Raw genomic sequence first — 13684 nt, 5'->3', positions numbered from 1 at the left:
TTCCAGCCTTGAGCCACACCAGTTCAGGAACTGGACTTATAGGTTGGGCTCTTCCTTGGATATTTACAAGCTAAAAATCACAAAGGGATGGGGTGTGAAACATGGGAACTAAGATAAGAGCAGACTTGATAGTAAGACCACAACACTGGGCAATACTACAACAATGTAGATATGTAGAGCAGGGTTTTGGGATATTACAGCCTGTGGACCAAATCCAGCTGTTTGCCCGTTTTGGTAAATAAAAGTTAATTGGAACACTGCCATACTTATTCCTGTTTATTAATCTGCATATATTCTTCTGTAGCTGCTTTTGTGCTAAACAACAGAGTTCAGAGTTGTGACAGACTATATGGCCCACACAACCTAAATTATTTACTATCTAGTTCTTTACAGAAAAAAAAAAAATGCTGATCTTTGCACTTGAATATACTAAATCCTAAAAACAGATTTAGAGAATGTTTAGTTGTAGCACAAAGAATAAAGTGATTCAAAATATGCTAAGAATTTTCTATGCCTAGTGTGCATCACCTATGACATAAACTTGAAGATGGCAAGAGAATATTCTTTGGTAGCTGAATGGCTAAACAAATTGTGTTATATTTATAAGGGAATACCATATAGCATTGAAACATGAATGAATTGCAGTTATATAAGCCTCATAATGTTACATGAAAATAGCAAATCGCAGAAGAATACATATGATTTTATTATAACATTTTGTATAAAGCTCCAAAGTATGAAAAGCTTCTGGAAACATAACATGGTAAAATTATTTAAATATAGGAGGGAAAAATAGACAAGATCTAGATGGGAGAACACTCTAGGAAAAATGGGGGTGTGATTTAGGTAGACCCCAAAGCATTGGTAATGTTCTATTTTTTTTAAGATTTATTTATTTGAAAGTAAGAGTTACAGAGAAAGGGCGAGACAGAGTTCTTCCCTTGGCTGGTTCACTCCCCAGATGGCTGCAATGGCCAGGGCTGGGCCAGACTGAAGACAGGAGCCAGAAGCCAGGAACCAGGAGCTTCCTTCAGGCCTCTCATGAGGGCAGCAGGGGACCAAGTACTGGGGCCATCCTCTGCTGCTTTTCCCAGACCATAACCAGGAAGCTGAATTGGAAGTGAGCTGCCGGGACATAAGCTGGCACCCATATGGGATGCCTGCATCACAGGCGGCAGTTTAACAGCTATGCCACAAAGCCAGCCACAGTGTTTTAAGTCTTAACCATTATATCCCATGGTCCTGTATAAAGACTTAAAGTGAGCAGTAAGTATATACTTAATGATAATCTTGAAATAAATATTATATCACTGAATATTTGCAGAATTAAAAACTTGGGACTGAGTTAAGCCAAATTATGGGTTTATGAATATTTTATTATGCTCCATAAATTACACATTACATATATTTTTGTATGAAATTACATAACAAAAGTCTAAAAGAGTTTAAAGACAGCTAGTGGTAACCTGTTGAACGTTAGAACATATCAGTTTGGAAAAAGTAGCTGGCAGAAATGGCAAATGACAACTAGGGCTGATAATCTAAACATACAGGGACTTCATGGAAAATGAAATTAAAAGAATTCTATTTTGGTACAAAAATATGTTTATTAGAGGTCTTCAAAAAGTTTGTGAAAAATGCATATTATAAAAAACTATGTATGGAGTAACCACTAAAGGGCTTCAAACAGGAAAGGGAGGAACTTGATCATACCAACATTTAGCAATGTTCAGGTCTCAACAATGTTTTACTCCAAAGGTGCTATTTCCCCTCGCTGCCCCCCAGCTAAACTCATTTCCCAAAGGTAACCTCAGTTAATTGATGATTCTTTTTCTATACATTTACCAACATACAGAGTTTTTCCTTTTAAGAAAAAATGGAGCATACTCTATGAATTGGACTGTACTTTTTGCTTAATTTTATCCCATGGACAGCCTCCTTTTTCAGTATACACAGATCTACCTCACTAGCTTTAAAGGCAGCGCAGTTTACTGTATATGGATGTACATATTCCTAACACTTCAAAAAATGTCATCACTGTTGTTTCTTTTTGTCCTTTTCCTTACTTTTTCCAGACTGACTGAATTTGTTTTGTTCTTTTTTTCAATTATTAGTGTTTGGGAAATTTGGCACACTATTTCTATTCTATACCTTTCAGTTTTGTTTATATATACATATGATATATGAACACATTATTTTTGTAAGAAATAAATCAAGTGGTATGTAAAAATATAGGATAAAAAGTCGGCCGGCGCCGCGGCTCACTAGGCTAATCTTCCGCCTTGCGGCGCCGGCACACCGGGTTCTAGTCCCGGTCGGGGTGTCAGATTCTGTCCCGGTTACCCCTCTTCCAGGCCAGCTCTCTGCTGTGGCCAGGGAGTGCAGTGGAGGATGGCCCAAGTTCTTGGGCCCTGCACCCCATGGGAGACCAGGAGAAGCACCTGGCTCCTGCCATCGGATCAGCACAGTGCGCCGGCCGCAGCGCGCTGGCCATGGCGGCCACTGGAGGGTGAACCAACGGCAAAAGGAAGACCTTTCTCTCTGTCTCCCTCTCACTGTCCACTCTGCCTGTCAAAAATTAAAAAACAAAAAGTGTAAGTGGCTCTTCTCTGTTGAGCTTGTTACATCACTTTCCTCTGCATTTATGTACATATATACTTGCATAGGTACAAATAGGAAGCTATGGTATTTTTAAACAAAAATGGTATTATTACTGTACATATGATTCAACAATTTGCTTTTTTCACTTAATACATAGTGGAGACATTTCCATGAGGTCCATATCATTCTTTCATTCTACTATATTCTGTTTAACCATTCCCCTATTTTTTGACATTTGGCTACTTTATTTGTGACTGCAAACATGCTGCAGTGAATATCCTGAACATATATTTTTGTGTCTATATAGAAGTATTTTTAAGGATATATTTGAAGGTATAGAATTGGGTCAAGCAGAAAGCATACTTAAATTTTTGATAGATTGTCATATTACCTTTCAGAAATGTACCAATATGTGATCCACCTTTTCTGAATGACCACTGATTGCCCTACAAACTTATAAATAATAAACTTTATCAAACATTAAAGTTTTTGCTAAGATGTTACATGATTCCATTCTTCATTTCAAAAAACAACACAGAAGTGTGCTATTGACCACCATTCCCTGATCCCATTTCTATCTGGAAATTTATTTCCATCTTGCTATTAATTTTTTATTAATCACTTCATTATGTTTGATCTTTTTTGCACTTAAAAAGTTATTTATTTGAAAGATTTATTTAATTTTCAAAATCTTTTGGGAAAATATTTATTTAATTCATTTATTTGAAAGAGTGACAGAGAGGGAGAGAGATAGCGAGAGAGTGAGAGCAATCTGCCATTCACTGGTTCACTCCCCAAATGGCCACAATGGCTGGAGCTGGTCCAGGCTGAAGCTAGGTGCCCAGAGATGCATCTGGGTCTCCCACATGGGTGGCAGGGGTCCAAGCACTTTGGCCATCTTTCACTGCTTTTCCAGGCACACTAGCAGTGAGCTAGATTGGAAGCAGAGCAGCCGGGACTCCAAGCAGTGCTCTGATATGTTATGCCAGCGTTGCAAGTGATGGCAACACTCTGTGCAATAATGTCATTCTTAAGAATAATTTCTTAATAATTTACTCAAGGTTCTTATATTGTCGACCATTATTTAGACTTAATTGTTTTACTTGTTCATTTACTCACCATCATCTTCTTCTATGACCTCATCATCACTCCTTTCCCCTGATTCAGATAAGTGTGACATCCTCTATATTTTGGGGCTGTTTAAAAAACAGAGAATTTACCTTTACAATAACCTTGTCCCATATCTGTATGGTGTTATGGATTCATTTACTCTGGTTTCTCAACCAATTTTATCTTAAATTTCGTCAAGAAAATCCTCAAAATTTTGGTCTGTTAATCACACCTTTTCCCATTATCCCTATGGTGTTATTCTTATTTTTTTCTTTCATTTAAAGCTAATTTGGATAGGAAAACAGATTAGTTCAGACTAATATTTTAAAATACTGGTCTTGCATACCCTTCTAAATTACAAAGGCTTTGGTCTCCACTGATTAAATGCCAAAAAAGACTACCCTTAAAGTGTCCTCCAGCTATTTCTGTAGGTTCTCCAAAATACTATCTCACATGTGACCTGACCCTCATCGCTGACTTCCTCTATTATGGTTTCCTTAGAATAGTCTCAGCACTATAGTTGAGGATCCATCCGTGATTGTAAATTTTCTGGGTAGTTTTCTCCAGTTAACTATGACTCTAATGCTTTTCCCTAAATTCCCCACATCATTTAGGTGAGTAAAGGCTAAAACTTTTAACATATGGCTTCTGAACATCTGGAACTAATGAATCTTAGTACAATAGTGAGAATAATTGAAAACTGTCTTAAAATGTGTCTTTGTGGCCCAAAATGAGGCCTACACACCTTTGATTCCTAAAAGACACCCTCCCCACATTTTTCAATCTCAAAAGGGCAGCTTAGCTCACCTTGTCACTGAAGGATCAATAGGATTTTGTGGATTTTTAAAAAAAAATTTTTGGTTGACTGGTTGGCTTCAGTATGTCCAACCTCTCAATACCCAAGGGCTGTGGAGTTCTGAAAACACACGTCGCCTGGAGCCCTTTCATAAAGCTAGGAGGCTGGACTTCCTGTTATTTTACTGGCTTTCAAGATGATTGACAGCAGTTCTGACCAATCCCTCCAAAGAAAATCCCACTCCACTAACGGGCCTAGTTGGCGCTACAAGCAAAAACACCAAAAGCAAAAAAGGGTGTGAGAGTGATACAGTTCCCAAAGATCTAGGTTATTCTCTCTTTTATAGTATTACCTATGGTACATCCACAGATAAGCCACGGATATTCTGTGGAAGATTGACATAGTTCCTAAACCAACACCTATGAGGAGAGATGGTCGTCCTTACAAACGGGATAGTAGTGAAAGCCCTGACTCTAGTCTCTTCTGCCACCACTCCAGGGGGATTGGAGGGATGGAACACTTCCCAATTGGGGTAAATTGGTGTGTGGGCAGGGGAGAGGTAGAGGGTGAAGGAGGTAGAGGGACAGGAGGGCAGTGGGGGAGGTAGGGGGAAAGGTAGAGGATTCAAAATAGCAGGGAGTCTCATTATGGCCTTCCAAAGGTGGAAGCCTAGGCTCTCCAACTCAGCTGCTGCTAGCATGGGTGTTACCCCCGACCCACTGCAGTGGCATATGGCTACAGTAGATCGGCTATCTAAAATTTTCTGGAGCTGGCACTGTGGCTTAACAGATAAAGAGCATCCCCTATGGGCACTGATTGGACTCCTGGCTGTTCCACTTCCAATCTAGCTCCCTGCTAGTGCATCTGAGAAAGCAGCAGAAGAAGACCCAAGTGCTTGGGGCCCTGCCCCCATGTGGAAGATCCAGATGAAGCTCCTGTCTCCTTCCTGGCCTGCACCTGGCCCAACCCTGGCCATTGCAGCCATTTGGGGAATGAGCCAGGGGATGGAAGATTCATTCTCATTCTCTCTCTCTCCCTCTCTCTCCTCTCTCTCTCTCTCTCTCTCTCTCTATCTAACTCTGCATTTTAAAAAAATAAAATTTTCTGTATTACAGACCCTTGGTCTCTAGAGACCAATTTGGTTGGAGCTTTGTCTGTGCCTGTTGGTGTTTCACACAAAACTTTTTCCATTGTTGTGAAATACACACATGTTTCCATTTCTGTAATCGCTAGGATAAGACAAAACTATTGAAATGTAATAATAGAATATTAATTGTAAAATCTAGGTGGTGAGTGTTTTTGTGTTCACTGTAAAATTTTTAAAACTTTTCTGCATGTTTGAAAATTTGTTTTTTATAGAGGAGGAGGGAGAGAGAGATCTTCCATCCGCTGGTTCACTCCCCAAATGGCCACAGCATCCTAGGCTGGGCCAGACTTCAGCCAGGAGCCAAGAGCTTCTTCCAGGTCTCCCACTTGGGTGCAGACACACAAGCTCTTGGGCCATCTTCCACTGCTTTCCTCCGCACATTATCAGGAAGCTGGATTGGAAGTGGAAGAGCCAGGAATGGAACTGGTGCCCATATGGAATGCCGGCGCTGCAGGCCAAGGTTTTTCCTTCATATGCCCCCCAGCACCAGCCTATGTTTGAAAATTTCTATAATAGATGTTGGAAAATGAAATGAAAGGGAGAAATTCTATAATACTTAAAGAAAAATTCAAACTGAAAGTAGATAATTGTAAAAATTAAAAGAAAGAGGGGCTGGCACCATGGCACACTAGGTTAATCCTCCACCTGTGGCACCGGCATCCCATATGGACACCGGTTCTAGTCCCGGTTGCTCCTCTTCCAGTCCAGCTCTCTGCTGTGGCCTGGGAGGGCAGTGGAATATGGCCCACATCCTTGGGCCCCTGCAACCACATGGGAGACCGGGAGGAAGCACCTGGCTCCTGGCTTTGGATTGGCGCAGCTTTGGCCGTTGTGGCCATTTGGGGACTGAACCAACAGAGGGAAGACCTCTCTCTCTCTCTCCCTCTCTCTCTGTAACTCTGTCAAATAAATAAATAAAAATCTTAAAAAAAATTAAAAGTATAAGAAAGGAAGCACAAGGACGGGAGGGGAGAATAGGGTGGGAAGTATCACTACGTTCCTTAATCTGTATATATGAAATACATGAAATTTGTTCACCTTAAAGTTTTTTTTACAAAATAAAATATATTAAAAAAAGAAAAGAAATTTGGATCCCATCCTCATAGCATGCGATTGCTGAAGCCTGCCTTAAATTTTTAAATTTATTGCTTCTTGGTCTTTTGGCTACGATAAAATGAGGTGAAGAAAAAAAGTATGCCATGGGGTTCGGTATATTTATCTTACATCTGACTTGATTAATTAGGGCCCTTGTTTGCAAGTGACAAAAACTCAAACTTCCATAAGCTTAAGAGGAAAATGGAGATTATTAGTTTATGCAACTGAAGGGACAGTTCAGATCTCAGACCCAGCCACATCCAGGAATTCAAACACTATCTAGGTTCTCATTCCATCTCTTCATCTCTCATCTCAGCTTTTCTCTGTATTGCCTCATTCTGTAAGAATCTTTCTTCTATATGATAGAGACATAATATAGCTATCAACTGTTCTGGGGTCACACCCTTACTGTGCAAGAGCCAAAGAAAAGAAAGATCTACTAATTAACTGCTGATTTGGAAAACTCCAAGGGAGGTTTTATATCTCTGGCCTGAGTCTCATGTCTACCTCTTGGAGTTGCCAGTGGGTCCAGTGGCGTTTGATATGATAATCAATCATCCATTGGGGGTTAGCTGCCTAGCCATGGGGAGGCAGGGGAAGGTTCCTCACTAGGACTACATTTTAAGGACACTGAAGGAGTAGCAGATTTCTAAAGGAAGAGGAGTGCTGTTACTAGAAGCAGGGAGGAAAGGAACAAACCAAAACAACAGATGCCCACTGCATGAACTTTTTAATGGTTTAAAATTATATTTCTCGGATTCTCAGTGTATATTATTATATCACCTGCAAATAATTAAACTTTTTCTTTCTTTTTCAGATTTATATAACTTATTTCATTTTCTTGCCTTATTACATGTGAGAACCTTCTAAAACATTATAGTGGACATCTGTGTTTTATTCCTGAATTTCAGGGGAAGTGGCTTCAGTATGATACTTGCCGCTGGTTTCATGATAACTTGCTATGTTTGCAAATTTCTTTTCTATTCCCATTGCACTTAGAATTTTTATAAGAAATCGCTGCTGATTTTTATCCAGTGTCTTGGCTATCCACTGACAGATAAGACTACATCAAGGGGCCGGCGCTGTGGCACAGCAGGTTAACGCCCTGGCCTGAAGCGCCAGCATCCCATATGGGTGCCGGTTCGATACCCGGCTGTTCCACTTCCTATCCAGCTCTCTGCCATGGCCTGGGAAACCAGTAGAGGATGGCCCAAGTCCTTGGGCCCCTGCACCCGCATGGGAAACACAGAAGAAGCTCCTGGCTCCTGGGTTCAGATCAGCGCAGCTCCAGTCATTGAGGCCAATTGGGGAGTGGATGGAAGACTTCTCTCTTTCTCTCTCTGCCTCTCCTCTCTCTGTGTAACTCTGACATTCAAATAAATAAATAAATCTTTAAAAAAGAGACTACATCAAAATTTAAAATTCTGTAAGGAGAATATTAAAGTACAGAAATGACCCAAAAGCAATAAGGAAAAGGAAAAACTGGATGATAGATTCCACTTTCCATGAAACTAGGAGGTAACTCTCACATAAAGCACAAGAATATGAAAAGCAAATGGATATGTGACTGGCTGATACTAGCTAGCATCATCAGAAGCACTCACAATATGTAATAGGCTATTCTAAATGCTTTATATATGTTCCAGGAAAAGAGGTTTATTATTTGTAGAAACTGAACCAGAGTCAACTGGATGCTCATTATACAGCTAGTTCTGTTTGTAACAATTTATTGAACTGTACACTTCTGATTGTGTATTTGTGTATGTTATTTATCAATTTAAAAGTATTAAAAATAGACTGAAAACAAATAAATGAAAATGAACCAGAAAGACTATAGACTTGCAGAGAAATAAGGGTAATGGAGTATGGTAGACTGAAAATAAACAGAATAGATTGAAGTTTGGGAATTCTACTTTTCACATAAAGGTCCAGGACTATAAGAAGCCAGACAAATTTTTAAATATTTAAAGGGGGGCTGGCATTGTGATGTAATGGGTTAAGCCATCCCCTACAACACTGGCATCCCTTACGGGTGCTGGTTCATGTCCTGGTTGCTCTATTTCCGATCCGGCTCCCTGCTAATGCACCTGGGAAAGCAGTGTAAGATGGCCCAAGTGCTTGAGCCCTGCCACCCATATGGGATACCCAGATGAATCTCCTGGCTCCTGACTTACTGCTAGCCATCATAGCTATTTGGAGAGTGAACCAGCCAATGAAAGATTCTCTCTCGCTCTCTCTCTCTCTCTCCAGCTCTCCTTCTCTGTAACTCTTCCTTTCAAATAAATAAACAGATCATTTTTTAAAAAGGGATTCAAAGGATTTTTAATTATTTTACCATCTGATACTTTTTCATGCTAATGTGATACTAATACAAAGAACAGATTTAATGTAGTACATAGATACAGTTTTAAGATTATAATGGCATTACCCTCCCCCCTTCACTCTCTTTTTTTTTTTTTTAGTTTTTGAGATAACATTTTTAAATTTACATTACAGATGGGGCCGGCACCATGGCACACTAGGTTAATCCTCTGCCTGCAGTGCTGGCATCCCATATGGACGCTGGTTCTAGTCCCGGTTGCTCCTCTTCCAGTCCAGCTCTCTGCTGTGGCCTGGGAGGGTAGTGGAGGATGGCCCAAGTGCTTGGGCCCCTGCACCCGGCTGGGAGACCAGGACAAGGCACCTGGCTCCTGGCTTCGGATCTGCATAGCTCTGGCCGTTGCAGCCATTTGGGGAGTGGGCCAACCGAGGGAGGACCTCTCTCTCTCTCTCTCTCTCTCTCTAATTCTACCTGTCAAATAAATAAATAAATTAAAAGTCTTTAAAAAATTTACATTACAGTCAAAGGCTTTAATGCTCCATTGGGTTTAAATGGTTTAAAGACAAAGATTTAAGCTATCCTTTTCTGGAGAACTGAACCACCCTGTGAGAAGACTATTGATACCTCAACAAAAAGGATCCTTCGTCCAATTACCATACCTGCCCCTTCCACACAGAACTGCCAATAAGCTTTTTATTCCCTCACTATTAAATAAGTAGGTACTTCTAAAGGTTCATGGAAAAATAGAATAAGAGATGTTTATTTTGGAGCAAAAAATTTTGAAGTCCATGTATATTTTTTCACAATACACATTTTAAAAGAAGATTATTTTATTTGAAAGGCAGAGTTACAGAGAGAGGGAGAGACTGACAAAGAGATCTTCTATCCACTGGTCCACTCCCCAGATGGCCACAATGGCCAGGTCTGGGCCTAGCCAAAGGCAGAAGCTTCATCTGGGTCTTCCACATGAGTCCAAGTACTTGAGCCATCTTCTGCTGCTTTTCCAGGCACACTAGCAGGGAGCTACATCAGAAGTAGAGCAGCCAGGACTCAAACTGGTATTCATATGGGACTTGAATTCTAGCCCATAATACACATTTTTCATAAGCTTTTTTAATATCTTTCATGAATGATTTAAAAAAAATTTTACACCAAAATAAACTTTATTTATAATTCCATTTTTCATGGACTTTTTGAAGCGTGCACACTCTGGGAGGCAGCAAGCAATGAATGATTTGTGTAGTTGAGGCCCTGCCAACCATGTAGGAGATCTAGATGGAGTTCCTGGCTCCAGGTTTTGGCCTGAGCTAACCCTGGCTATTGTGGGCATTTGGAAGAGTGAACTAGAGGATGGAGGATCTCTCTCTCTCTGTCTCTGATTCTTTATACCTTTCATATAAACAAAAAAATTTAAATTTAAAACACAAGACTTTCCCACTAAAGAAAGTGAATTGGCTGTTCCACTTCTGATCTAGCTCCCTGCTAATGTGTCTGGGAAGGCAGTAGAAGATGGCCCTAGTACTTAGACCCCTGCCACCTACATGGCAAACCTAGATGGATTTTCAGATTCCCGTCTTTGGCCTGGCCCACTCTGGCTGTTGTGGCCATTTGGGGATTGTACCAATGGATAGAAAATCTCTCTCTCTCTAACTCCATCTTCCAAAAAAATCTTTTTTTAAAAAAAGGGGGGAGGGAGTAAAGTATTTGCTTCTAAATTTTGCTAATGTGATTTTAGGATGCTATTAAAAACAAACAGAACAAACCTCAGAATAACCTTGACATACAAAAAATATAGGGAAGGGACTGGGGCTGTGGCTCCCATCCCATTTTGGGTGCCTGTTTGTGATCCAGCTCTCTGTTGATGGCCTGGGAAAGCAGTGGAAGATGGCCCAAGTCCTTGGGCCCCTGTACCTGCATGGGAGACCTGGAGGAAACTCCTGGTTCCTGGCTTAGGATCGGCCCAGGTCCAGCTGTTGTGGTCATTTGGGGAGTGAACCAGCGGATGGAGGATCTTTCTCTGTCTCTTCCTCTATCTGCACCTCTACTTCTCAGATACAAACATGAAAACAAAAAAGAGAAGCAGCTTTGACCAGGTGAGAAATAAAGTCCTTCACTGCCAGAGTAAAAGTAGTTTGGCAATTAGAACAAACAAACAAAAAAAAGGAGGGCACTTGTCTTTCTGTTTCCTCTGCACCCACCCATCTTAAAGTGAAATCTGACAGACTAACACAATCAAGCCACTTACACTAAGCTCCTTCCCTCAGGAGGCAGGGTAGTTTGGGGAAATAGGCCAACAGAACTTCTGAGGAAACCAGGCAAACATGTTTGCCAATCAATTTGTCCCTATTCATTCATACATATAGTAAATAAAAAATGACCAGAAATATTTAGAGCAAATCTACTGGATAGGAGATAAAGACCAAAATGAATAAATACAACAACTGATCCTACATGGAAAAGGGGAGAAGGAGTAAAATAACACAAAGAACAAAAGCCCAATTTTCAGATTCCAGTTGTCAGACATTCACAACATATTCAAAACACATTCAGACATTCAGAACCTCTATAATTACTCAAATATGTCTTTCAGCAAAATCAAAAATTAATCCAAAAAAGAGGAATACGTGAAACAGAATGAATAGTAGTAAGCAAAGATACAGTAAAATTTTGAGTTGTCCAAATGCTAGCAAAGTGGAGCAATATGTGAATTACACAAAAATATAATTATGCATCAGGTTAAGCCTCTGCTTGGGATGTTGAAATCCCATATCAGACTGCTGGTTTGAGTCGCTGTTGTTCTGCTTCCAATGCAGCTTCCTACTCATGTGCCTGGGAACTCAGCATATTATGGTCCAAATAGTTGGGTGCCTGCCACTCACATGGAAGACCAGGATGAGATTCCTCATTCCTGACTTTGGCCTGATGCAGCCCCAGCTGTTGTGGTCACTAGAAGATAGAAGATTCTCTCTCTCTCTCCCTCCTTCCCTCCCTCCCTCCCTCTCTCTCCATTGTTCTGCCTTTCAAATATATGTGTGTATATATGTGTGTGTGTGGGTGTGCAGAGCCAACAATGTTAAAAGAGACAAAGGTAGGCCGGCGTCGTGGCTTAACAGGCTAATCCTCCGCCTTGCGGCGCTGGCACACCGGGTTCTAGTCCTGGTTGGGGCGCCGGATTCTATCCCGGTTGCCCCTCTTCCAGGTCAGCTCTCTGCTATGGCCCGGGAAGGCAGTGGAGGATGGCCCAAGTCCTTGGGCCCTGCACCCGCATGGGAGACCGGGAGAAGCACCTGGCTCCTGGCTTCAGATCAGCGAGATGCGCCAGCCGCAGTGGCCATTGGAGGGTGAACCAACGGCAAAAAGGAAGACCTTTCTCTCTGTCTCTCTCTCTCTCACTATCCACTCTGCCTGTCAAAAAAAAAAAAGAGACAAAGGGATATTTAATATTGTTAAAATATATATGTCACCAAGAACATGTAACAATCATGGACCTTTAACTAGAAATATGTAAAACATTAACTAGAAATATGTAAAACAAAGTATGTTAGAAATACAAGAATATAAATTTACAGTAACCAATCACAGGAGATCCCCTTCTCTTGACCTTTCTCTCCTCCATCCACCTTCTCCCTTTATTCATTTCTGCCTTCTCCAACAAATATATATTTAGCACCTAGTGTTAACCAGTCATTGTGTTACACTCTGTGGGTGCAGAAGTAAGCAAAACAACCTTTGTACCAGCCAATGAGACTTATATTCCTGGCAGGCAGACAGATATTATTCAAATATTTGTTCAAATATATGTAAAATTACAACTATATTGAGTGCTGTGTAGGAGAGATATATAGAGCTATGAGGTCATAGAAAGTTCACTGAGTGAGCTAAACTTCCTCAGAGATCTGATGAGTACACTGAAGTTAACTAGGAAATGAGCAAGAAAAAGCACTGCAAGGGGGCTGGCGCTGTGGCGCAGTAGGTTAACGCCCTGGCCTGGGGCGCCGGCATCCCATATGGGTGCCGGTTCAAGACCCATCTGCTCCACTTCTGATCCAGCTCTCTGCTATGGCCTGGGAAGGCAGTACAAGATGGCCCAAGTCCTTGGGCCCCTGCACCTGCATGGGAGACCAGGAAGAAGCTCCTGGCTCCTGGCTTTGGATTGGCGCAGCTCCAGCCATTGCAGCCAATTGGGGAGTGAACCATCGGAAGACCCTCGCCCACCTCTCTTTTCTCTTTGTAACTCTGACTTTCAAATAAATAAATCTTTAAAAAAAAAAAAAAAGAAAAAGCACTGCAAGCAGAAAAGGGAAAGCATGTGCAAAAGTCCTGTGATAGTAGGAAGCATACTGTATATAAATGACAAAAGAGCACCAGTGTGACTGGAGCTCAGAAAACAAGTGGAGAATTTTATGAAATAGATATTGGCCACACTATACAGGGCTCCAGAGTCTATCTTAATGATTTAAATCTTATCCTAAGAACAAGAGGAATCACCAGAAAGTTTGAAAGTAAAAAGGCCACACTGTAGAAAATACTGTATCATGGGCAAAAGCAAACAAGGGAAGTCAATTAGAAGGCTATTACTGTACTTGTGATGAGAAAAGAAGATATCTTAGATAGA

The 13684-nt window shown here is 41.0% G+C and overlaps 1 protein-coding gene across 1 annotated transcript in view; it reads right to left on the bottom strand.

Moving 5' to 3' along the window:
- CUL4B (cullin 4B) overlaps positions 1–13684 on the bottom strand; it is a 73264-nt gene that overhangs the window by 43963 nt on the left and 15617 nt on the right. The window contains exon 2 of the mRNA XM_062182887.1: positions 3721–3797. Coding sequence (XP_062038871.1) covers positions 3721–3781 — 61 coding nt within the window. The 5' untranslated portion in view covers positions 3782–3797. The remainder of the gene's footprint in view (positions 1–3720; positions 3798–13684) is intronic.

This window comes from Lepus europaeus, chromosome X (assembly GCF_033115175.1).
Source record: "Lepus europaeus isolate LE1 chromosome X, mLepTim1.pri, whole genome shotgun sequence".
NCBI lineage: Eukaryota > Metazoa > Chordata > Mammalia > Lagomorpha > Leporidae > Lepus > Lepus europaeus.
This window is presented reverse-complemented; position numbering and strand designations above follow the sequence as displayed.